The sequence below is a fragment of the Heloderma suspectum genome, chromosome 6 (assembly GCF_057233095.1).
Source record: "Heloderma suspectum isolate Gila_16-S chromosome 6, 16-S_ref, whole genome shotgun sequence".
Lineage (NCBI taxonomy): Eukaryota > Metazoa > Chordata > Lepidosauria > Squamata > Helodermatidae > Heloderma > Heloderma suspectum.
This window is the reverse complement of record NC_139463.1, coordinates 47,611,241-47,636,692: the sequence shown is the minus strand read 5'-3', so window position 1 is coordinate 47,636,692 and position 25,452 is coordinate 47,611,241. Positions and strand designations below refer to the sequence as shown.

The window sequence follows — 25,452 nt, the reverse complement described above, 5'->3', positions numbered from 1 at the left end:
TTCTGCATATGAGTTAAATAAGCAGGGCGGCAATAGACAGCCTTGTTGTACTCCTTTCCCAATTTTGAACCAATCGGTTGTTCCATGTCCCGTTCTTACTGTTGCTTCTTGACCCTCGTACAGTTTTCTCAGGAGACAGGTGAGGTGGTCTGGTACTCCCATCTCTTTAAGGATTTGCCACAGTTTGTTGTGATCGTGCAGCCTTGTCCCTACTCTCAAAGGTTCAAATGCCTCTCTCTCCGAGGCTGAGTTGCTGGCAGGAAGAGCTTTAAGTTAAAATGTGCTGGTGTTTTTATTTAGCTCCTCCTCTTCTGCCTTTCACCCTGCCCACCAGTGGAATGCGGCCCGAGAGCTTGCCTGACCTGGAATTCAGCCCTTTGGCTGAAAGAGGGTCACCACTTCTGCACTAAATAAATTAATCATCTGCGTATGAGCTTCACCACTGAGTTGTGTTAAAGCATTCCTCTTAATATCAGTCGCATCTGTATAACATTCTAGTATATCCACATCTTTTACTGGGCGAAATGAAGCATCGGTGACAAAAGCAATTGTGTCGCCCAAGAGTTTCTGTTATATAAGCAGCTGGATGCGAACAGAGAAAGAACAGTGTAAATGGATCAGTGTTAATAGCTGCACCATGTCCACTGAGTGAGGAGCACAGAGTGACCCTGTTGGGCCAGTTCCAGCTGGGCCCTAAATAGGTTCCTACTGAATTCAGTGGGATTGACTTCCTTTTCTTTTGAGTTTGCTTAGAATTGCTGCCCTGATCTTTAAAGTGTCAGGTTTCTCTTTGCCGCCACTGATCTTCAAACGCCGAATCAAACACAGACAAGAGGCTTCAATCTACAGCTTTAATTCCATTACTACAAAGGGTCATACAGATGCAAATTCTCAGTGACTCTCAGTCTGCAAGGAAATGCCTTCAGGGGGTTCAAAAGGTAGCTGCAAAAGTTGCCCACCGTTTGAAAGAAAGGTGGGCTCAGTAGCCTAATTTTAGGGGGTGGGGGGAGGTGTCTCTCTCTCGTGAGGCTTCTAAGCACCGCTGTTCACGCAGGGCCAATCGGGAAGACCTTCTAAGTTCTGCCCCAGCCATATCCCTCTTGGCTCTGCGTCTGCGCCTTGCATCTATTAATCCAGACTCGCCAAACACCGCCTCTCCCTGTTCGCTATCTCTCACAGAGGGTGTGTGTGTGTGACAAGGGACCTTCCTCCAGCTGGACCTTTGAAACCTGAGGAGCCTGCCTCTCCATGTCTGGACTAGCCTGGGAACATACCTCCCTCATGTCTGGCAGTTCCTGTTCAGAATCTGAACTGCTCTCCCACTCCCTGCACTCAGAAGCACTCCTGACATAAAGGATGCTAGAATTATGTTAGAATCTGGGGACGTGGGAGGGAGAAATGGTGCCCGCCCTCTGTGGGAAATCTGGTGGTTCCTTGCATAGTGATTGCTGAATTTCATGCACTTAGGAGAGAAGCTCTAAGAGAAAAGCGGCTCATTCTGTTGGCATCTTCATGGCTTTAGAAAGCATCAGTCTTTGGAGGAAACGCACGTGAAACTTTGGTCATCCATTTTTACAGTCAGTGGCATTTTGAAAGTAGATTTGACTTTTAGAGAGTTTCAAGGGCTATAACAAGTAGTTCCATTTATAAATAAGAACCATAATATGATTTTTGTTGGCCCACCTTGCGTATTCTGAGGCCGTGTGCGCACCAGGCAAACTCCCTGCTGGGGAGAAGGAGTAGAAAGGTCACTTGCAATTTCCGAGTCTTGTCCCAGGAATCTGCCCTGCTCTTGGTGTGGGTGCAGGTATTCGATGCTAGTGGATGTGCCACACCTTGGGCTACTTCCACCACCCCTGGGCCACCATGTCACTAGGAGCCCTTGAATTTCCTGTAACTCCCAGATTTGCAGGGCTATTAATGGCTGCTGCTGCTGGGGACTTGCCACTGCTATAGAAAACATATCCCAGAGGGAAGGTCTGGGATCTCTTGTCAAAATCTGCACCGGAACTGAAATCACCTAGACATGGGATTAGTCCTCAGGTCAGCTAAAATGACCCCTGTTGCCAGTGCAACTGCCTTGGAAGCACGTAGGAATGCCAGCGAACTTTGTGATTCAACAGCAGCCCCCAGAGATGCCATTCCGGCAGAATGGCTGGGAGGGGAGCCATTCACATGGCTGCTGCAATTTATACAATTGTGGCATCTTGAAAGGGGCTGAGATATATACCTGTCTTCACAAATGTTGCCGCCATGTGAGTGCTGCTGACCTATGAGCCTTCCAGAATCCCCACACACTTGTGGGAGCCAGTTTCTCAGAGGCCATTTTTTCATCTGGATGAGAACTTGGGCATGTCCATCTCTTCACCACCTTTTCTTTACTCTTAGAAGCCTGAGTCGCTAAGAAGGGTACTAACTGCTAACTCTCTGATGCAGCCTGGCTGTTTTCTCTCTTACATACTGCCTCTGTTGCTTCTGTTCTATTTATTTTTCATATTCCTATCCTGCATCCCTTTTCCTACTTTTGTGACTGTCCAACCAACTTCCTTTCTACACTAACAATATACAGCTCCAGCTTCTACTTGCAACAAAACACATGTGGCAAATGTTGTTTTGGTGGTCTCTAACCAGCTTTCTCTGCTCTATCTTTTTGCTCCTTTTTTACTCCCATCCTCCCCATCATGCTGCAGAAGATACTAACCTGATATCGGGCTTTGATGTCCCCGAGGGCTCTGAAAAAATGGCGGAAGATGAGTTTGACCCCATCCCTGTGTTGATATCCAAAAATTCACAAGGTAAGCAGGCAAATCTGGAGTAACCTTTAGACTTCAAGGCCATGTCTTTGTGGTAGTATTTCTGCCCTGTGACCAAGCAACTAAGGTCAAGGTTGTGGCATCTCTACCATTTGCGAGCCCCGCTTTCTGTAGCTTCCATAATCTGGCAGCACTGTATTACTCTTGAGTCTCACTTGTTTTTGTGACAAGGACACAGGCTCACTGGGGAGAGGTGAACAGCCCCAAATCTCTTAATGGAATCCGATGGACACTTTTCCTGGCCTAAATCCTCTCATTGTGTAAAATCTGCCTCTCAGCGTCAAGTGAGGCAATTCCAAATCCGCAGCAAAATCTAGATCTGGGTTCTCATTGACTTCAAAGAGCGTTGCATCTTTCCTTGAGATCTAGAGCCAAGAGCCAGAATTCAAAATTTTGGTTAGGCTCAGATAAGGAGTTTGTACCACAGTGGAATTAACAGCTGATACCACCCCCTTCCCTCTGCCATATCACATCTTATATAAACTCCCCTCAGTCTCAGAAGCAGTTTGTGACAGCTACTTATCTGAGAGAAACAAGTTCTCCCCACCCCAGCCCCCACCTCCACACCTTTGTGCTCATGGAACCAGAGCCATGGTTCCTTGGATCCTGACCAGAGTTAGCTTCTGGGAATGTCTGTAATATACCTGCCTTGATGCTTTGCAGTCGAAGGTTGGACAAACATCTGTCCAGAAGGACTCAGTGTGCAGGCTGTCTTGTCGTAGAGCAAGGGGACATGCTGGATTTTTCTCTCCCCCCCCCCCACACACACACACTTTAATTCTGGGTTTTGGCTGGGAGTTTCAGATAGGCCCAATGGCACAGAGTGATGGAATTCTAAAGTGCCTTGCATACCTTGTAGCTGAGGGCATGGGGAATTGGAGGTGCACTTGAAAATTCTGTCATCAAGAACCAAAGCCGTTGTGCAGAGAAAACACAAACCATAGGCAATGAGCTGCAGAGTTGAGGTGGGGGCTACTTTTGGGAGAAACAAGTCTACCCCCTCCCCTCCGCTGATGGAGAGAGAGGCCCTCTGAATAAGAATCTGGTGTGCTACATCTCTGGTCCTGCAATTGTACTGCCTCTCTGCACACAACTGTTCACACACACAGTTTCCCTCAGCCCCGTCAACACCCTCCTGTCGTTTTCCTCAACCTGTTAGTAGCCACTCAGAATATCAATGATCCAGGACGCTGATCCCTTTTCTGCTAATGAGGGAGCATCCACTGTTTCCTCTGAGCTGGAAGAAATGGAAGGAGCCAGTCCATGGCATGGGCTGGGCTGGGCTGGGTGGCTTGCTTTGTAATCCTTCCCTGTTCAACATAGTCGTAAGGGAGAGGAGGATCAATTAAGCTGCTTGGGGAGGGTTGAGCTTTAGACGGGAGCCCCTGCCCCGACCCACCCCACCCATTGGTTCTACTCTGGGGGGGGCTGCACCACGAGTACAATTTCTGGGTTGCTGCTGGCTGGCTTAATTTTGTAGAGTGGAGCAGTTGAGAGGTTTGGTGGTTGGAATCTCTCTTCAACACACTATGGGGCAGGGTGGGGGGTGGATTCTGCAAAAATTTCCACAGCTCCCACAGTCATTGTAAGAGAGGTGAGTCTGCACAGATCTCGGTCTGCTTTTGCTTGTTTTTAGCTTGCTCTTCCTTTTTGCTCGCTTGAGAACAACTTTTCATTTATTTATTTTTAAATAACAAGCTAACCTTTTTCATTTGTATCTCTCACTCAATACTGAATTGCTGTCTCTCACACTTTCAGGTGGGCATTCTAGAAACAGCAGTGGAAGCTCTGAATCCAGTCTTCCCAACCTAGCCAGGTCTCTCCTGCTAGTGGATCAGCTCATTGACCTGTAGCAGTCACTCAGTCACTGAGGCGGTTTCTGTAACGTACCTAAAACCAATGTGTTTTCCCCCCCTAATGGAGCTAATCTTTAGTTGTCGGGTGGTTTGTGTGTTTTTTTCCTGTTTTTGTTTAAAATAACCCTGCAGACTGAAGGAGCCCACCCCCAAATTGTGCCCCTCTCTTGGGACTTGTCTGCCCTTCTTTTCAGCACGTCCTTGATACAGCCCGCTACTGTTCCTTGTGCACTTCTCTCTACTAGTTTATCTCTAAGGGAGCACCACCATTTACTAACCACTTTGCTACGATTTACCCCCCAGCTCCCCAAACCCATAACTGTAAATTAATTACGTGTAATCTATGTATGATCTTTGCTAGAAATGCATACAACTGATATGCCATCCCCTCTGCCCTGCCTTAGCCTAGAGAATGCTAACCAAATTATATGCCACCATCTTTTCCTGAACAAGAAGTCAGAAGGAAATGGCAGTGGAAACAGTTAGCATCGTCCTTCTCCGATGCTGGGGATCTGTTAGGAAGGCTTGGGGCTGGACTCTGGGCAATGCATCCTCCATGGCCAAAATTGTGCTTCAGACCTGCTGAGTAGATAAAAGCTATTTCGAGCTTTGAAAGAGATCATTTTGCTTCCTAGCCTACTCTTTTGCAGCCTGCTTAGGAATGGACTGTGCTTTAAAAAAAAAAAAAAGAATACTAAAGCTATGGAAATTATCCCACGCAAAATAGTTAATGTGAAACATCATAATATGTCAAAAGCATGGCTAGAGCTTTTCTGTTGAATGAACTCTCAGTTGAAGAGGGCATTGTAGCAACAGATGTATACTCTTGCGGAGGGGTTGGTCTATAGAGGAATTCTGTAAATTTTATGTACATGTCAGATTTTCCTGAAGGTGAGGTTGTTTTTGTTTTGTTTTTGTATTTTGCTATTTCCCTTTGTAACTGCATATAGTGTTAACACAGTAATATGGAGCCGTTTTTCCCTTCCCAGTAGACAAATGACTGTCATCTCCATTTAGATCCTTCGATCTTTGTAGAGCTAGCATGCACTCCTTGTCAGCCGGTTGAGAGTAAGTGCTTTCCAGCTTAGGTGTACCTGAATGGGTGTTACCTTTTATTTCCACCTTGATATGCTCAGTTTCGTCAAACTACTGGATATAGTAAACTTGTTTTCATTGGCTTCTGATCTTCAAGTCCAAAGTTAATGGTCACTCTGAAGAAGTTCTTCTGAAGAACCCTTACTCCGTAGTGGAATAATTATTAGCTTAATGCTAACTTTGTGTATGTGTATGTAGCTGTATTGGTAAAAAGTGCAGTTTTCCCATCTGTGAAAGTATGAATGATTACATTTATAGGTGTATCAGCCTCTCCTACAAGAAGGAAAGACACTTTAATGACGTCCTTGAGTATATTTCTCCAGCTTTCCCCACAAATCCCATCCTTATCTCTCCCTTCCAGAAATGAGCTTAACAAATTCTGTAAATAGAATTTAACTGTCATGTCAGTTCTCTCTTGAATCTTTCTAAAATCTACATACACACTTCATGATAACAAGTACTGCTTATGTGTGATGTGTCCATTTGCGTGTTTCTGCTGCACTTTCCTGATTTACATGACAGAACTATGGAAATGATCTTAGTAAAATTGTTGATAGATCTTTATATTTTTGGGGAGCAGGGTTGTTTTGACTTTTGATTCCTAAAGCACAGGCAACTGGGGCTGGATTATGTGGAAAAAGCTTTAGATAGAACGTTATTGTATAGTCAGATACTGAAAATATATGGAAAAAAGAATGGATTTTTTTAAACAAAGTAACCACCTGCTGTATATTAGAAACCAAAAAGAACATTTCTGTGAATTAAAGTACTTTTAAAAAAGAATGTTTAACATTTTAAGTCTAATTGAACTTGTTGAAGAGTTCTAGAAGCAGAATTACAAAAGTACCTGATTGCTTGAGGACAGTGCTACTAACTAAACAACTGTAAGTGCTGGGTTTTTGTTTGTTTTTCAGAAACGATTCATGCATCTGGTTGGGCAAAATAACACAGCTAAAATAATTTATCCTGTACTAAAGTTTATGAATTGACCAAGCATCATTGAAATGACATGTAGCAGATGCTTTAATAAACAGTGCAAGACAAATTCTGGGAATGATGAATATTATTAGCCTGTTGCAGAAAGTTGCTGAAGGTTACAATTCTTTTTTTTTTAAGGCAATCAAATACCCAGCAACTAAGTACTGAGCATTCAGGGCAATTGCTCTGCCCACACCCTTTTCACTTTATGATAAGCAGCAAGAATCCATTGCAGGGCTAACCCTCCCATTAGGTAGGGTGGGGCAGCCTTCAGTACATTTTGGGATACCGTTAAAAAGGCAGCAAATTGTCAATTATTTTGTTTGTTACCTTGGCGGGCATAAATGGGTGTTCTGCCTACAGCACTAAAATGTCTTGGGCAGTCTCTGGGTCATTCTTTAAATGTGATGTCACGGTGGGAGGAGCTTTTTTCTCCAATCTGTAAGAGGGAGACAGGTCTATCTTCTATTCCTACAGAAGGCCCCCTCTTGAGGCATTAGCCTTTCTCATGTGGTACTTTAACAGCTGGTCTAGATGTTACATTCACTAGTAGGATTGGTATCCCATGGCAAATCCTTGCCACACCACTCAGCAGATCTTCCCAGTCATAGGCTAAGTTTCATGCACCCCTGATGGCAACTGCAGCTGGTAAAGACCAGGGCCAACAAAGTTTGATGGCTTTGATTAATATGATGAGTTCTGATGGATGGCACATCCAAGGGGGTTAGGGGGAAAATTCATCACAGGGATACCAATTCTGGTACTGAATGTGCTGTCTAGGCTGGCCCTTACGTAATACTCTGAAATCAAATACTCTTTATTATGGTCATTTAGACCTGTTCACGTTAAAATATATTACATAATACTGACGTGTGTGGGTAGATCCTTGCTGTGTACATCAAGGGTGGGATGATTTCAGTCTTGCACAGTCTACTTTTCTTCTTTTTTTACTACTATCCAATAGTCTGCTCTGTGTGTGTGTGTGTGTGTGTGTGTGTGTGTTAAATTTACAAAATACGAGTGCATACTCAGGATGTCTTAACAGTTGAGGCATTATGAACCTGTGTTAAGCAAGTGCATATTCAAAATCACTTATGGATCAGACCAAGGCCCAACTAGTTTATCATTCTTTGTAAGAATCTTGTTGACTAGGAGGCAGTGGATAGTCGAGTCAACCACAGTTAACTTTCTGCTTGACCCAGTACAAAATGTTCCATTGCAAATGATGCCAAGTTCAAACTAGCATATCATCCTTCCCCAACCTGGAGCCCTCCAGATGCTTTGGACTACAATTCCCAGGTTTCCTGACCATTGGCCATGCTTGTTGGGGCTGATGGGAGTTGAAGTCCAAAATATCTGGAAGGCACCAGGTTGGGGAAGGCTGAGTATATGAATTTGGTTTGGCTGGTATTCTTTAGGCTCTCTTATAAATAAGGTTGTGATAAAGAAAGCCTGCAATAGGTAATGGAACAAATGTTCAGAGAAAATTCCGCCACCCACTAATGAACCACTGTGATCCCAATGAAATCCAATGACAGTCTTTCTTACAAGCTATGGATTTTGTTCTGGGAAAATCATAAAGAGGGTGAGAGCTGCTTATCAGTTCAACGCTTTTGTAGAATATTATCCTCAATCTCTTCCAAGGGTTGTAAGTCTGCTGGGTGAGTGGAGACTGCCCACAGACTGCTAGTACAGACACTGCCATGTAAAGACAATGAAGGGGCACTTGCATCTTTGTGGGTGACGCCTCCCCTTACAATTCCTATGACCAGCCTTCTCTTTACTCTGATGACATTTGTGGTGCTTTAATGCCTTCCACTGCAAGCAGTATACAATGACCAGGGGATTAGAAGACCGTCAAGAAATACAGTGTGCCGTTAGGGGTGAGGTTTTGAAAATGTTCATGGAAGCTGGTGCCCAGTAGCAGTTAACTTGACGGTGGACGCCAAATATCAAACAGATATAAACCAGATTTATGAAAAATTCCCACAGTTTTGCTGATATTTGGGGGTTAAAAGAAATATGCTCAATATATGTGCCTGGCATGTGTGCATTTCAGGTCAAAATATATCCCATAATCTTGACAAGCCACTACTATGATGTAAATACCTGGTACTAGCAGTGCTTCTGGTGCTGTATTTATTTTATTTTATTTATTACATTTATATCCTGCCTTTTTTCATCCTTAAGGAACCCAAGGTGGCATACGTACTCCTCCTCCTTTCCATTTTATCCTCACAACAATGTGAGGTAGGTTGGCTTGAGAGTCTGTGACTGGCCTAAAGTTACCCAGTGAACTTCCCTGGTCAAGTGGGGACTAGAACCTGGATCTCCCAACTCCCGGTCCAACGCTCTAGCCACTACACCACACTGGCTCTCACCAAACATCAAATGGGTGCGGTCCCTGGCCATGGGGGCTTCTAGTATTAAGATGGGGTAAAAGGAGTGAGGTACAGCTTGGTAAAGGAGTCACAATGTTAGTGGTGGACAGTTCTGTGGAAGTGAGGCCATAATGGTCCAGAAAAGCCTTTCAGTAGGAATAGACTTTGATGGAGGCATCTGGAGGGGAAGAGGAAGGTTTCTTGATGAAGGTAGCTCAGTGGTGGTAGAGCACACCCTTGGCATGCAGGAGGTCCCCAGCTTCAATCCCAAGCATCTCTGGTTGTAGGATGTCTGATAGGTGGAAAAGTCTTTGAGACCTCTGAGATCTGCTGCTAGTCAGAGGAAGCCGTATTGGGCAAAGATAGACCACTGGTCTGACCTGGTACAAAGCTGCTTTACATGGAGTGTCCACTAATAATCGCTCAGCTTGGGCATTCTCATTACTAAAAAATAAAATAAAAACAAGGCTTTCACAAATTGTACAATAATTAACAGTGCAGATGGAGGTGCTGCCGTTGAGACTAGTAACAATCATTACTCTAGAGAAGCCTTAATAAGGCTTGTCCTAGAATTTAAAAAACCTTTCCAACAAGGGCCATTTTAATTGTTCCCTTCATGCACATTAGTTCATCTCCCCCCATTTTGATTATTTACAAACTGGACATCCCTGGGCTCCTGAAAAACTTGAAAGCCAACTTCCCCCTGATAGCAGTGAGCCCAGACAAAAAAGAGAAAGAGGGTTAGTTGTGGTACTACTGTGATCTGTGTTCTTTCTTGAGACTTGTTTAAATAGAAACAACAGAGTCCTGTGGCACCTTAAAGACTAACAAATGTATTTATTTTGGCATAAGCTTTTGTGGACAGTGTCCACGAAAGCTTATGCCAGAAAAACTAAATGTGTAGTCATGCATCTGATGAAGAGGACAGTGTCCACGGAAGCTTATGACAGAATAAAGAAATGTGTGAATCTTTAAGGTGCCACAAGACTCTTTGTTGTTTTTGCTGCAACAGGCTAACATTGCTTTCCCTCTGGAAATTGTTTAAATAGGTTCAAGAATTGAAACAGGGAGTAAAGTCATGTGATCAGTGAGAGGAAAACTGAAGGCAGAACTTCCTTTTTGTAGGGAAATCTACCTGCCTGCCTGTTTAGGGGTGGGGAAGGAGAGAGATGCTGGTCATGAGTACTGGGGAGAGGCATGTTGATTTGAATGAAAATAGAGGAAATGCCAGGAATGGAAGCTGCATATGTCTTTATAGTACAGTCCTGTACATGTCTACTCAGAAGTAAGCCCCATTGAGTACAGTGGGAATTATTTCCAGGCAAGGGTGTATAGGATTGGAACCTAAGCGTCCCAGAACTTCATTGTTCCTGCAGAGAGACAAGGCTAGAAATTTAATTCAAGTAGGAAGTAACAAAATGGGTCAAGATAATTCTCAATAGATATTTAAAATGCCCCTTCTCTTTCTCCTCTCCCTGCTTCATTGTGGATTCTGCTTTGGGCTATTTTAATAGCCCATCGCTTTAAGAGCCCATCGCCATTACTGCTGTTTTATTTGTTTATTTATTTTACAAATTTATATACCGCTTCCCAGCAAGGTTATCAAACTGGTGAACATGACAACATCAACACTAAAATACAAGAATAAAATAATCACTGATCAGTAATAAAACTATAACTGGCTGGGTCACACCTCAGGGGAAAGCCCGTGTAAAGAGTTGGGTCTTAAGGAGATGTCTAAAAGTCAAACCTGTAGAGATGCCTGTCTGATGTCAAGGGGGAGTGTATTCCAGAGGGTGGGAGCTGCAACCCTAACAGCACGATCCTATGCATATTTAGAGAGGAAAAAGTCCTACAACTGCCAGCATTCCCCAGCCACCTTGGCTGGGAGTTGTAGGGCTTTTTCCTGCCTAAACCTGCATAGGATTGCACCCTAAATCTCCATTACTAGTGCTGCTAAGGTGAACCTCAGGACCACTGCACCACTCCTTTACCCAACATTGCATTAACCAGACCCTGGTCCTGTTCTAACGTATCTGCCCTTCTACAGATTTTCATTAGGGCTTGGTCCATGCAGCACTCTTGGAAAATCAAGGAGGGAAAACAACAGTTCAGAAGCTAGCTCAGCCTGCTGGAGAAAACATATGTATTACATATTGTTATTGTTTTGACTACCCTACAAATGACTGGACAACATACTTGTTAACCACCAATAGTTTTTATTCCCACACAGACCATGGATACGTGTGAGAGGTATTACGGATTTTTTTATTGCTGATACATGCAGACCCTTGGGAACCTTACGGAACTTCCTCCATTCCTTGGAATGGGTTGTTCTGTTGCAGAACTCCCATTAATTCCACTTAGCTTGCATGTAAATTTTATTTAGTAACTTCAACACTGCAGTAATGGCTTTGAGGTTTCTTTAAAAAAATTGCCTACACTTCCTGTATCCTATATATGTGTGTGAGTATCATAAGCTGTAGTGTTGTATAGGTCTTGCTGTTGTAAGCTTGTATATTTCTCTGCTTTTAAAATGTGTATAAATGAAGGGTAAAGTGAACTGGCAATATGCTGGAGAGCGTCTCCTTGGATTCAAATGTGAATAACCAAACACTGCTATAGAAGTGTTGTGTAGAAAGAAAATGTTACTCTATTAACCTTTTTTATTACAAAATAATCCAGTTATGTAAACCTTTAAAGGAATAAAATATTTTAACAGTTTGTGAGTATGCATACTTAGACATGTACAATGACATTTTCACAATAGAAGCTATTTTCTGACTACATGTGCTATGGTAAAACATTGCCAGATAGTGACAGTGAGGTACCTGAGCGATGAGGTACTAGAAGAGACCAGGACGTAAGGCGCTGCCTTAAACAGAGGCACACCGCCAGTCCATCGGTTTCAGCGTTGTCTACACCAGGGGTGGGCAGAAGGCAGATCTCCAGGTGATTGGGACTTCTACTCTCAGAAGCCCTAGCCAACATGAACAATGGTGAGTTCAAGTCCAAAACATCTGGAAATCAACTTTCTGCCCACCCTTAGTCTACACTGACTGGTAACAGCTCTCCAGGGTCTTACATAGGAATAATTTCCAGTCCAACCTGAAGATGCCAAGGATTGAATCTGGGACCTTGTGAGTGCAAAGCCGGTGCTGTACCACTGAATCATGGCCCTTTCTGAAACAAAAGCTGAAAAAGGCTGTTGTGCATACTAGGGTAGGCAGATGTCAGGCTTGCAGGATCTACCTTGTTTTTTCACTAGAATTCTGAGGTCCACCAAGGGGAGCCTGGTGCAAAATAGTGGTGTAGGCAGACACTAAGAATTAAGAAACAGGGTGCCCCCGAGCACATGTTCAACCCAGAAATTTGTAATCAATACCAGAACCAAGCTCACAAGCCCTTTCACACAAAACTCCACTCCTAGTTTTCTTTCTCAGCAATCGTGTGTGTGTGAGCGGGGGCGGGGGGGTGATTTTATAGTTATTGTTAGCAGGAGTAATGATAACTATTGTTATTGGCCCAAGACATTTTACTGCCTGAAATGGAGCAGCAAATGCTGTCCCTATCCTTAAGTCACATGCATAGTACCCTGGGCCAGCTAAGTCATTTTGGCATCTGAGGCAGAAAATTCTACAAACGCATCTCCCCTTCCTGACAGTCAAAACACAATTGATAATAATAATCAATCAAACAAATATCAATTTGCTGCCCTTTTATGAAACCGTCGAACAGCTGCCTGAAATATGCCACCTCACTCTACCTAATGGTAAGGCCAGCCACTGGAATCAAAAACCCTTGCTGATCTACTGCAGATCACCCAGGCATCTACCATTAGATCCTGGTCTACCTTCTCCCATCTCCTCATGTATAATCCTGGTTGCATACTGTAGATCTGGAGGAGGTATTGGACAAGCTTTTCAGGACTTTGTCTAGCTGTGGCTGACGTTGGTGAGGTCAGTAGAAGTCCTGCTCTTTGCTTCTGAGAGCAGAGGAGAAACAAAGTGGCTGGAACTCCAAATGCAAAATCTTAGTCAGAGGAAAAGGCTACCCAGCATCCTCCACAGCAGCCAAAGGAGGAAACAGATGCAACAAATTGCATCATATTGGGAAAAAAGCAAAAACCACCACACACCCAGAAGTGCCAGGGTCAAAAAGACTTGGTCATGGCAAACAGACAGTGATTACAGGCTTATGTATTACTCCCTGAATAATTTGAAAAGGCTTGGCCCAACAGATAAACTTTATGTATTACATTTATATTCTGCCTTTCTTCTAGGGAGGCAAGGCAATGTAAACTTGGATTCTCAGCCAATAAGGTTCATAACAGCAATTTTACAAGGACATGTTGCACTTTGCCATTTAGTTTCCTCTTCTGATTTCAAACTCTCTGTATAAATGGATATAGTCAAATGCTCAACAAGGTGCTGGTGCCATTGTCTCCTTGAAAGTTGTTCAGGTCTCTGGAGCACAGTAAAGCAAAATGTTTGCATACATAATGACCAGTTTTAAAAGGCACCATCCTGTCAAATTCTTCAAAAAACTGATTTCGGCACTGACCAGGTTGACATTCCAATTTGTGTGGTGGAGAGCTTTCTCTCCACAGCGCTCATAACCTAGCAGGCACTGTGGGCGTCGTGAATACAGAGGGAGGCCTGAATATGCTGTAGCCTGCTTTGCGCAAACTCTTTTTGTTGTCTTTTAAACTCTTGTAATTTAATTTTTCTGCAGTTGCGTAGTTTAAAAACAATAAAAAGGAAAAATAATACTTTATGGATCTATGCAAACAGATCTACATCGTTGTGGAAGGTAATTGCACAGAATAGGTGAAACAGCCACACAACATATAAACATTGAACTGGACCAGAAGGTGGTATATTTAGCCAGGCAGTGGGTGGGTGATTCTGCAGATTTGGCCTCAGTCCAGGGTGCTGTTGTTGCATGCTACTTTATATCGTCAGGGGAGTCGGGTGCTCTCCACCATGCAAGTTGGAAAGCCATGTCGCACTGTGGCTAGGTGGGTGAAATGGCGTAGGCAAGTCATGTTCTCATCCTCAGCAATATGGGACTAATATAGGCCTACCTTGTTCTAAAGCAAACATATATGTCAAGTGCTTTCTAACACTCTTACATAGCTATGTAAATGTGCTGAACTTTTATTTCAGAGCTACCTGCTCCAGAGAATGAGACAGATAATTCAAGCCTATGAATTGTGTTAACTTGAAAAGCCACTGTAAAGCAATGAAGGGTGTGCATGTGCACATCTGAGTGAGTGAGTGGGAGAGAGAGAGAGTATAACCCTCCCTCCCTCACACCTCTTTCATAGCTTTACAGTAGTGTTGCTGTGGGAAAGGTGGTCACGACTGGGGAAGGCCATGGCAAACCACCCTGCTACAGTCTGCCAGGAAAATGCCAGCAAAAGTGGCGTCCCTCTAGGGGTCAGCAATGACCCAGTGCTTGCACAGGAGGAACCTTTCCTTTTTCCTTTCAAGTTTACTCAACTCATAGGCTTGGAAGCAAAGCCTTCTGTTCACCTGAGGCAAACATACAGCTGTTTCTGGTGGGTCTGGTGAACCTGAGATACACATCAAGCCTCTTTTTGCTGACCTGAATCCAAACGTGGGTTGCATCACATCCACAGTGCAAGCTGGCTTTGCATTATAGCAAAGCAAATATGGCAATTTGATATTCAGTGCAGAGCCACACACAGGCAAAAAGAGGATTATAAAGGGTCTGTTGGTTCTTTTAAATTCTAAGTGCATACTTCAACCTGTCTTGCTGGAAAAGTCGGCGTGTGTCTCAACAGTGGCAATTTGATAGTTAAATCAGCAGTAGCTACACAGGCTGAAGGAACAATGCAAATGATTCTAGTATCTGCTTATGAAATCCCAACCAGTTGAGCACTCGATCCCACCCACTATTCTTCATATTCCCTTTTGGTTTTTTTTTTTAAAAAGACGCCATAGCATTCATTTGGGGAAGGGGATTTTCTTTAAAGCTAGCCTATTGAAAAGATGCATATCACATTAAAAGTTCAGTGTGTTGTTGGGTAGGGGGGAATTGCTGGGTTTTGGGGGGAGTTGGGTTTTTTTTGGCTGGGGTGCTGTTTTGTTCTTTCAGTGGGAGTAATCAGATTATAAAGGAGGAAGTAGCGTTGCTGAATAGTACATCCTGGATTCAGGAAAAGTACAGTGACTACTTGTACAATGTGAAATAAACATTTCCATCTCCTTTCTACAGTGGCCTTGCATTTACAGTGTAACGTGTCAACGTTAATGGTCTCAATAAACAATCTTTTTGATGCTCATCTTTGGAGTACTGTCTTTGATAATGAGGAACGGTGGCTTAGTGCCCTAAAAACAGTTGACTAGCATAGGATTTTTTTTTCCTCCGAGGAGCAAGGCTCAAATGCATGCATGCATGTTTAAAAAACAAAAACAAAGTTAGAATCCCCATGATCTACAGAGATGTGTTAAATGTACAAAGTAAGAATTCATACTCAGGATCTTTCACAGCTGAGGCATAACTTACCGGTGTTAAGTGATTCTGAGGATGTGCCCTTGCTTAAGAACATGCAGAGGGCCTTACTGGATCAGACCAAGGTTTTCTGGTCCAGCATTTTTTGCGGGAATCCCCAAACTCACTTAGCTAGTCCACCACAAATTTGCCACTGGTGCACAGGTGGACCATGAACCGTCTTCTACTTACCCCTGGTCTGGCGAATAGTAAGATATACTCTTTCCATCCTTCCAAGTCAGAGCAGTGCTCATAGTCCTATCCCCTCATTTAAATGAATAAGGGCAAATGGCCTTTGGGTTGGGTTCTCAACGGTTTAGTTTTCATGTGCCTTTTTCCTGTCCTCTTGCTAACATGAGTCCAATGCCATGATAACCAGCTATTTCTTGGAAGGTAAGCTATCTTGTGTTCTGATAACTGTATGTGTGATCCATCTGGCTCCCTCCCCACAAAACGATTTGGCTCTTGCAGTGAGGTAATAGCAAGCTAAACTTCTTCCACTTTTTTGCCTTCATTGTTCTGCTAATTTATTTATTTATTTTATTAAATTTCTTAATCACCCATCTGGCCAGTCAACAGTAAAATTAAACATTAAAACGTCATATTCTAAAAATACCCTAACCCACCCCAAATGCCTGCCTGAACAAGTTTTCAGTGCATGGTGGAAGCTCATTAATCAGGCATTGCACTTGCAATGGTTAGTTATATGGGCTCTGAATTGCATTGAACCAATGTTGCAACCACCCATGCCCTATTCCTTGTTTTGTACAAGCTGAAATCCAACTAGAAGTGCCATCACCCTTGACGAATGGCTGTTTCTTTTTGAGCAAGTAGGCAAGCAAAAATAGCCAAGTGGTTATCCTCCTCAAAAGGGGGTTGACAGTGATTTTGGATGGGTGGAGGATTGCCTAATCAATAACTTCTCTATAACAGAGAGCATCTTCATGCAGCATGGTTGGTGGCCATTCTCAAGGGTGGCTTGCAGAAAAGATGATTTCCAAAATCGTGTTCTGAGGCTCTGTAATCTTCCAGTTAAATTTCAAAATTCTGAGAAAAATCAACTCCAATTGGAAGTATTTGTTCAAAGGCAGCAAATGTTGTCTAAATCTAATCTGCATGTTTTATTTTGCTTGTACGGTTTGGATATTTTCTCCCAACCCTTTTTTACATGGTATGAGAGAGGGCACTTTTGGGAATCATAGGTCATCAGGGCAGCTGGCATATAAACAGGGCATTGGGAGTTGTCAAGGGGCTGGAAAGCGAAGAAGTGCTACTGTTCATGTACACCACAATTAAGCTGGCTCTAGGTTCTCTAGCCTTTAGCAGAAACTGGCCACGTATTCTAGACCTCCTGAATTCTTGAAGAGTAGAAACTGATCTCCTTTGTTCCAAATGAAAACAAAGATTGCCATGTGCCACTGACCCCCAGTTGGATTGCCATCTTACCCCCCTTCAGACATATCCAGAGGCTTGAATGAGGCTTGAATGTCTGTGTATTTATAACATCTTCCATCTCTTTCTCACACACATTTTGTGGAGTCCTGAAATATGAGGAAATGCTGAGTTACATCCAAGTCTGTGTGCTGTAACTACTTTGCTTCATCTTTGCATATTTTTTATTTTAAATGTACTCCTCCCTCCCTCCATCTTCCCCCCCCCCCATGTGTGCAGCTGATTTTGTATCAAACATCATAACACATCTGTGGTTAAGTTCTACTGAGGAAATCTTGAGATCAACAAGTAACACTCTTGTTTTATATTTTGTAGGTCTGCAGGTGGAGCCAACAGTGTACTTTGTGGTAAATGCTGAGCAAGGTCAAGGAGGGGCTGCTCTTGGATGCTTCCCGTTGAACAAACAGCAGCAAGAGATGCTGGCCGGGCAGAGTCAACATGGAGGAGAATCTGACTATTTGATGAGGGATGGTCCTTCAAGCAACAGCTCCTTCCACAGCAGTGAGGGGGAAGGGACAGACCATGAGGGAGACATCCTGGATTGTAGCGGATCCAGACCTTTGCTCATGGACTCTGAAGAGGAAGAGGAGGCTTGTAAAATAAACCCACAACATCAGGAAAGGGTCAGAGTCTCCCAAGAAGACTTGAGTCTTCAACCCCCCCAGAGTGGGTCAGGGCAGGTTCTACTCAATGCTTTCCAACAGCCCCCTGGGGAAACCTTGGGCGAGAGAGACATCTTTGCTACAGCTCCTTTCCGAAGCTCCAGACCCCTCCATGATGACCTGGACATCTTCACCAAAGCGCCTTTCATCTCCAAGAGCCCTGTGTGCACTAAGCAACTGGATGAGGGCGATGTGTTCCTTCGGGCTCCGTTCACAAAAAGGAAAAGCCAGGAAGAGTTGATGTCGCACACTGTGGCTAAGGAATCTCCTGCCACAGTGGCGCTCCTAGGCTCTGCTGGAGCTGCCCAGTATGTGCTCAACCCTGCATTCCAGAACCTGGATATGGGCGTGCCTGGTTTCCTGCACCCTGAAGGTCAGTATTCGGCAGCCTCGTTGGCTCAGCCATCCAGTGCTCCCCCTAGTTCCGGAAGAGCGAACAAAGACCCAGATGCTGTTCTTCCCAAAGATGCCCCAGGAGAGCTGGGCAGCATTCCTGTTGACACACTCCAAGGACATGCACTCCCCCAAGACATTCTTTTGGGTTCGAAGGCCAGCAGCAAGGCTTTCCGTCCACAGTTGTTAGCAAAATACTCCCGCCACTACAGCCCAGAAGGAGGTCAGTGTAACACCGCCCAACCCATTGCAGCTTACAAAGTAGTGTCTCAGACCAACAAGCAGGCCATCGCTGGGTCTGTTTCTATTGCCTCTCTTTCTTCCAGAACTAAAGAGCTGCCCAGTTCTGATCCATTTGCATCCGCACCCTTTCCTTCGAAACTGGGAAAGCAGAAGCCATAAATGGTATCCACCATGACAGGGTATTATGGTTTTGAATATGTTGCCTTTTTAAAGAACTTGCAAGTTGTTCAACTGAATACACTCCATACCTAAAAATATCAAAACTCCAGTTGTTGTGAAACTCACTTGAATCATCTGAAGTTGTTGGTTTCGGGCTATTGGCTGCCAGATAACTAAAGTTTTTTCATGTGCTTTTAGATACGCACCTCCCCCACTCCCCTGTTTACTCCCAATTTTTTTTGGAAATTATTTAAACCAGTTATTACAAGGTGAATATATTGGATAGAACTAATTACCTCTTGATATTAGCATCTGCTAAGGATTACAGAGTATATCAACACTACACCAAGAATGTTCCAGGAAAAAACGGTACCCAGATGGAAGATAATTTAATTTTTCCAATTGAGAAGCTGGGAGAAAGGATTAAGTAAACTTTTCTAGTTGTTGCTAATAAATCTTACCCTAGAACCAGTAACTTCCGTTTGAAACAGAAGTCTTGCTCTGCAGTGTGTGTCTGTTGCTGTTTCGTTTGTTATTTTTACCTGAAATCAATTGGAAAAACAGCACTCTAACTGACTTTGGTTACAGTGTTATGCATACTTACTTGAAGAGGTCTTGGGATTGGGCTAAGGAGTACTTCTGCAAGTTATACCCTTTGTGGAAGTGGTAACAGAAATGCAGTGAACTTGGGAACCTAAGTAGCATAAAGCAGCCTTTACCTGTTCCCTAAAGGAGGGTTTGGCTTTTTCACAGTTTCATAGCTTTTTGTCTATGAAACAGATCTAAACCTAGATGAGTTCAGCAGAAAAAAAAACTTTTATGGTGAAATCCCCAGTGAGTTGGCCGATGAGATAACCTCACTTGATACAGGGTTGTGCTTTCTTGCTTCCTATATTCTGTCCACCTTTTCCCATTGACTTGGTTTCTGAGGGACCCCAGAACCGCTGAGCTTTGCAGGCAGTCCTGGGGGGTGTCTCATTGGGTGTACTTGGTTCATGCAAGTAACAGCCTAAGTGGTTAGTCCTCACTCTAGTCTTATGTGGACGGAGTGTCCAGCAATTCGCTGTGGCTGCACAGTGGGTATCTTTCAGCAACGCTTGCCCTGTGTTATTTCCCCCAGGGAGGAACATAGGAAGCTTCCTTCGACTGAGTTGGCCCATTGTTCCACTGAGCTCAGTATTATTGGCACTGACAGGCTGGGGTCTTCCTGGCCCTACCTGGAGATGCCATGGCTTAAACCTGGGATCTTCTCTATGCGAAGCATTCCGAGGAATGACAGGTTCCTCTGAACACAGTTTGGAAGCCACTAACAAAAGCTCTGATCATTTGTCATCCCTGCTCCCCAGTGCTCTACATAAAGCGCATGCCTGGCGGGTAGAATGGGATCTGGCCCACTGCTCCGCCCCTCTATGCTGATGTGCTTGCAGCCCTGCCCCCAATATCTGCACAGCAGGTACAAAATCTGACAGGTTGCATGCAGATACTCCCCTTTCAGAAACCGCACCAGCTGTGCACCAAAGGTGTGGATGGGGCCAGGGACTGTGGGGCTAGCAGGTGGAGTTCCCCCTCCATGAGGGGTGGGGGAGAGAAGCAAACTGTGCAGTAGGGCAACCTTCTCCAACCTGGTGCCCTCCAGACATTTTGGACTACAACTCCAATCAGCCCCAGCCAATGATTTGGGATGGTGGGAATTGTAGTCCAAAATGCCTGAAGGGCTCCAGGTTGGAGAACGCCGCTACAGGGCATTTATAGGTTAGGTTCTATACACACGAGCTAATTAACAAAACTTCTGGTGCAGTTACTTTTGTGGTGTGTTTGAAGCTGAGAGTGTTTCATATATCTGGAGAAAAGAGCTTTGGATCTGTAGTGGGTATTTTTTTAAAAGGCATCCCATATCTTATGCCACAACAACAATCTAGTCATGGAATGGTGTGTGTGGTATTAATGTTAATCCTGCTGAGCTCAGCGATGCTTTGACAGCTTTTGATAGCTGAAGATCTGTTTCTACAAAATCATCGATGGATGAATGATATGCTCACAAGTGTTCATCACCCACTGTTAAATGAAGGACAATCTTAGTTTTTAACTGACAATCCAAGAAGCTGGTACATCACAGAACTGACTTGTGGGGGTTTGAGAGTGGGAGAAAGTGTCATCACACCATTACCTGGTAGATTGTGACCAGACGCAGACTTTCAGAAATATCCTGCCAGCTCTGTTTCCTTAACGCATGAAAATTTACCTCATGCTCTTGCAGATATATCATTAAGGGCCCCTCTTTGAAGGGCATGTTTGCCTCTTGTCAAAGGTAGCCCTACCATGAGGTCAGGTAAAGCAGAATCGGGGGTATCATTAAGGGTCCAGAGTGAATGACAAATCTGACCCAGGGGGCACAATTCACTGGGTAAGTCTCCTATGCAGACTCTGTGATAAAATGAATAGGGAGTTGTGTAAGAGAATGGGCATACTCTTGTACAACCCCCATCCATTTTAATGGGGCTTGCACAGGAAAATGTTCTGATGGGTTGTGCCTCGCGTCAGTCAATGGGGGAAGGAAGTTCCCTTAAGGTTTTCTCCTCCAGGCAGCAAAACATCTTGGGTAAGGCCTGGCTGTGAATGATGTTTGTCTTTTTCTTAAGATTTTAGCTTGTACCCCAGTGTGCTAGCAGTTTGGTGGTTATGAGGGTATATGTGGAAACCTTAGCTGCTTTTGGTGTGACTGTATCCTCTGGTTAAGGGCCTGCTTTAAATCCCTTAGGCCATGAAACAGGCCGTACTCATACAGAAATCTCTTTCGGTGGTACTTTCAAATTAATTCTTAGCACTTTGTAACTGCAAACAGGGGCATTTGGAAGGGTGGTGGCTTTAGACAGATGGGGGAAAGAATACTATTGAGTTTTGCTGAGACTTTTTTAAAGCTGTAAAATAGATGTGAAGGTCTCCCTGCATTTACTGTCAGGTGGGAGTAATTGCACTTTTAACATGATGGTAAAAAGGCTTTCCTGGTCAAGAGCATCACAGGATGTTAACAGGAACTGCAGCAAGTCCAGCTCCCTAGGAGAGAAAGAAATGCAGCTTGTTAAACTTTTTAATAAAGCAGAAGAAAGCCTGCTCAAGGAAAGCTGGCTCAAGGCTTCACAAGACCAATGTGCCCCTGTGTTGAGCACCAGGCCTACATCTTCTGTGCAGTCACTTGAACTATCCCAGCATTAGTAGGTCAGCTCAGAAGTGCCTCTGAGCATGTACAAAAGGTCCTTTGCACAAGGTGCCATAGCTCATACTTCTTTTTTCTATGGTCAGGGCTCAGGGTTTTCTGAAAAGCATGAGCTCTGGATATCCCTCTTTTTATGAATTAAAGTGCTGCAGTTGCTATTAGCTGCTGTTGAAACAATCCTGGATTGTGTAAAGAAAGGAGATTGGCAGTGAGTTTGGCCACCGGACTCCATGGACCTTCTCTATTGGGACTCACTTGCTGCTTGCGTGCCTACCTCCTCTCAAGCAGATGCTGGTGTTTTTTTCCTCTGTTTTCGTTTTTAAAAAGCCAGTTCTTGCTGTAGAACTTTCTACAGCCAAGAATGGCTTGTAGGAAAAAACGAAGAGGAATTTGATGCTGTTTGGTAATTGTGATATCATTTGGGTTAGACATGGGGAGAGAATTATTGGAAGCACCTGCATGCACAAAGTTTTGAACCTCCACTGTTGAAAGCTGGAGTTGGGAGAGCGCCTTTATGGTGCTTCGTCTTCTTTAATTATGCTAGATGACTATCTCCTGTAGGGAGTTATCGCAAAGCAAATCAAAGAAGACCCACCTTTAGGAAAACATAGTATGTTTCTCTTTGAAATGTTCCTCATCCCATACATACTTTTCCTGTGTGAACTTTGGAATGTAAAACTTGTTTTGCCAGAATGTTCTGTTTGAAAAAAAAATCATGAATTGCGAAAGAATTCATCCTTGCAGCATTACATTTTGCAGCATTTTACTTCTTGAGTAAAATTCAGAGATAGAACATGGTGTGCACTCAGTTGTTGATGGCAGCCCACCATATAGGTCAATTTTAAATTCTATCTGGCTTGTGAACGGCATATTCAGTGGGAATATGTAGAGACTTGACCCATTCAGATGGCTTGTGAAGTCAGTGGGAATTGTCTTTTTTTAACCAATGACAAATTGTATGTCCAGGTCTAATTCTGGCACTGTTGAGGGCAATTATAGTCAGTAATGAAATTGCCACTGGTATTAGTTGAGTGTGTTTATACAGTTACAAACATCATGTCACTCCACCAAGGTAAATATTTTTGAATGAATGCATTAGTATTGTTATTGCCCTGTTATATTTGGAACGTTCATACAAATGTTCATCTTGGGCAGATGGTACTCTAGTAGAGCTGAAGCTCTCAGCAATAATCTAAAGCTCAGTGAAGCTCCAGTGCTCACGATATATGCTATGGATGAAGGAGTTCCTCCATTCACCTTGCTATCTGAGAATGCACCGCACACAGTCCTTGAAAAGTATGGTGTATTTAGCATGTTTTACATTTCTCTTATGTTTTCCCATGTTCCTGGGTCAGTCAACCTGATGGCTGAAAATATAGGCATAACGTTAATACATCATTGTCCTGGAGCATAGAATTAGAACTGGAACCAAATAGTGTACACTAAGTTGAAATACAGTGTAGTCTTTTATTTTGCTCTGCAATACTGGCATAGTAAAAACTTCCGTTGTTTGCTCTCTCTCCCTCTCTTTGCTCTCTATAAAACAATCTGAATATAGTTCAGTGACTTCAGTAATGACCAAGTGAAATTGAATGAAATTTTCATACATCCAGCTCCTTCTCAACCCTGATATGCATAGTAGCAACTGAATTTGGGGGATAATCTTCTCAATGTTGCTGCCACGGACTGTCATTTGATTCCGGTAGGAGTTGTGCAAGTCCCATTGTGGTTGACGGAGGCTGCCCAGCAGCAGCCGTTGCGATGCATGGAAGTTGTGTGGTGTGTTGCACCTTTTAGTTGGTCAGTGCCACCCTTGCTTATCCCATCCCCCGGGGCTGCTATCGAAGTACAGACAACTCAGTGCATTTGCACATTTAACACCAGGTCTCTGTGGGGCCTGTTTCTGCAGTCTGATTTGTTCATGCTCATCCAGCTGAATTCTGTGGAGGGTGTTATGACACCCTGCCTTGACATCCATGGCTGATTTCAGGAGTGGCCTTGAGCAATTCAAGAGATGGAACTGGTGACTTTGGTCATCTTCTACCCTTTGTGCTTTTCCTTCATGTGCCCTCAGTAGAATAGTCCAGTCTCAGAAGTTTCAACATGCTGACCCAGGGGCATGTCTCAATGGCATCCTCCTGAACTATGGGCTGTGGTCTCATATCCCAGTTTACAGCAAGCTAGAGTATCTTGAAAAGCCCAGTTCATGCCCTGGCTGGGCACAAGGTGAGTTTTTCAAAGTACTTTACACTTGCTGTGACCCGAGAGCCACGAGGACGACTAGAAATGGTTCAAACCATTTCAGAATAATACCCAGAATGTGATATGGGGAAATCCTTTCCCTTTTAGTCTAAGCATATTGAGGTTTTTTTGGTCAAGTGTCAATTTTTTTTAAAGCCTAATACAGAGCTTTGGGCATCAAAAGTTTCACACCAGGTGCTCAGCTTGGCTTAGGGCCTCAGCGGCATCATTATCCAGGTAGCAGGGGTGATGATCAGCTTGTAGCCCAATGCAGGCAGTATTTCCAAGCCATGGAAGAGTGTCCAGGCAAACCTTTGTTGTTGAGTTTCTTTGCGTCATCTTGCCTGTGACAGCCAGCAAACAGCTTGCACACACTTCAGATAACCAGCTCCTCTTAAGTTCTCTTAATGTGGCCCTTCAAATTCTGCACAAAGTGTAGCCTCTGCCTAGATCCTGCCATTGGGGTCCCACGTCACCGGATCCTGCCTAAGCGTTGAGTTGGCACCAGCCTTATCAGGCACAGAGAGGTGTCAGATTTTGGGGGGCTGTTCAGAGGCAGAAATCCCACTGCCCCTGGACGTTGTCTGAGAGGCCACAGGATGGCGGGATTCCTCCCTCTGAGGTAAGAGACAGCATTCTGGCCTCGGAAGGGGGAGTCAGAGATCCGCTTCCCCCTCCCCCACCTCCTTGCAGCCGGCCTGGAAAGAGCTGCACCAGCTGGCCTCCAAGGTCAGAAAATCAACCTTTTGAAAGGAGAAAGGGGGTGTTCTGGTGGGCGGGGAGACCAGAGAACTGTCCTGAGCCTCTTCCAGCCTCCTTCCCTCCCCCTCCGAAGCACCCTTGCTAGACAGGCTAAAAAGCCTATCTAGTGAAATATGCATGGCGGGAGGACAGGGAGGCAGATTGCCTCCACCACTCCTTCTGCCCTGCATTGGTGATGAGAAGCCTCCGTGTTCACGGGCTTCCAATCATTGAGGGCGCAATCAATAGGACTGCACCCTTAATTATTTACATTTCACTGTGGAACTGGGGTTCCATTTGGACTTTATGTATTGGTTGCCAAAATATTTTGGCCCAGCACAAGCTTGAAGTTGGAAGATAATGGCTTCAGTTCTATATTAACTGATTAAGGCAAGAGAGGCAGAGCTCAGCTCCAGATAATCCGCTTCTCAAATGTCTTCAGAACTGGACCATCATTTTTCCCCCTTGGCTTTTTCCCCAGTGCTCCCTCACTGTTCCTATGTCTCTGCCGAAGCCACAATCACAGTTGTGCCCGTGGTTGCTGGTTTACGTTCAGGGCAGATGTAACACCACAGGGATATGTGTGAATTAGATAACTTTTAATCACACCAAAGTAGTAAATAGATTTACATGGACTCAGCTCAGCTCCCACCAAAGAACTCTCATGCTGGATCCCCCCACTCCATTTTTTTGTGGTTTTCAATC

At 44.1% G+C, this 25,452-nt stretch overlaps 1 protein-coding gene across 7 annotated transcripts in view; it reads left to right on the top strand.

Annotated features, from left to right (window-relative positions):
• Positions 1-18,903, top strand: part of AAK1 (AP2 associated kinase 1) — a 122,246-nt gene extending 103,343 nt beyond the window's left edge. For 3 of the 7 annotated variants that reach the window (XM_084804209.1, XM_084804208.1, XM_084804214.1), the window contains 2 exons: positions 2,691-2,795; positions 17,410-18,903. In XM_084804209.1, the coding sequence (XP_084660335.1) occupies positions 2,691-2,795; positions 17,410-18,551 (1,247 nt within the window). In that variant the 3' untranslated portion in view covers positions 18,552-18,903. Of the gene's footprint in view, positions 1-2,690; positions 2,796-4,571; positions 6,539-17,409 lie in introns of those variants that run through there. The other 4 variants (XM_084804212.1, XM_084804213.1, XM_084804211.1 and 1 more) reach the window with 2 other exon arrangements.
• The last annotated feature ends 6,549 nt before the right edge of the window (positions 18,904-25,452 follow it).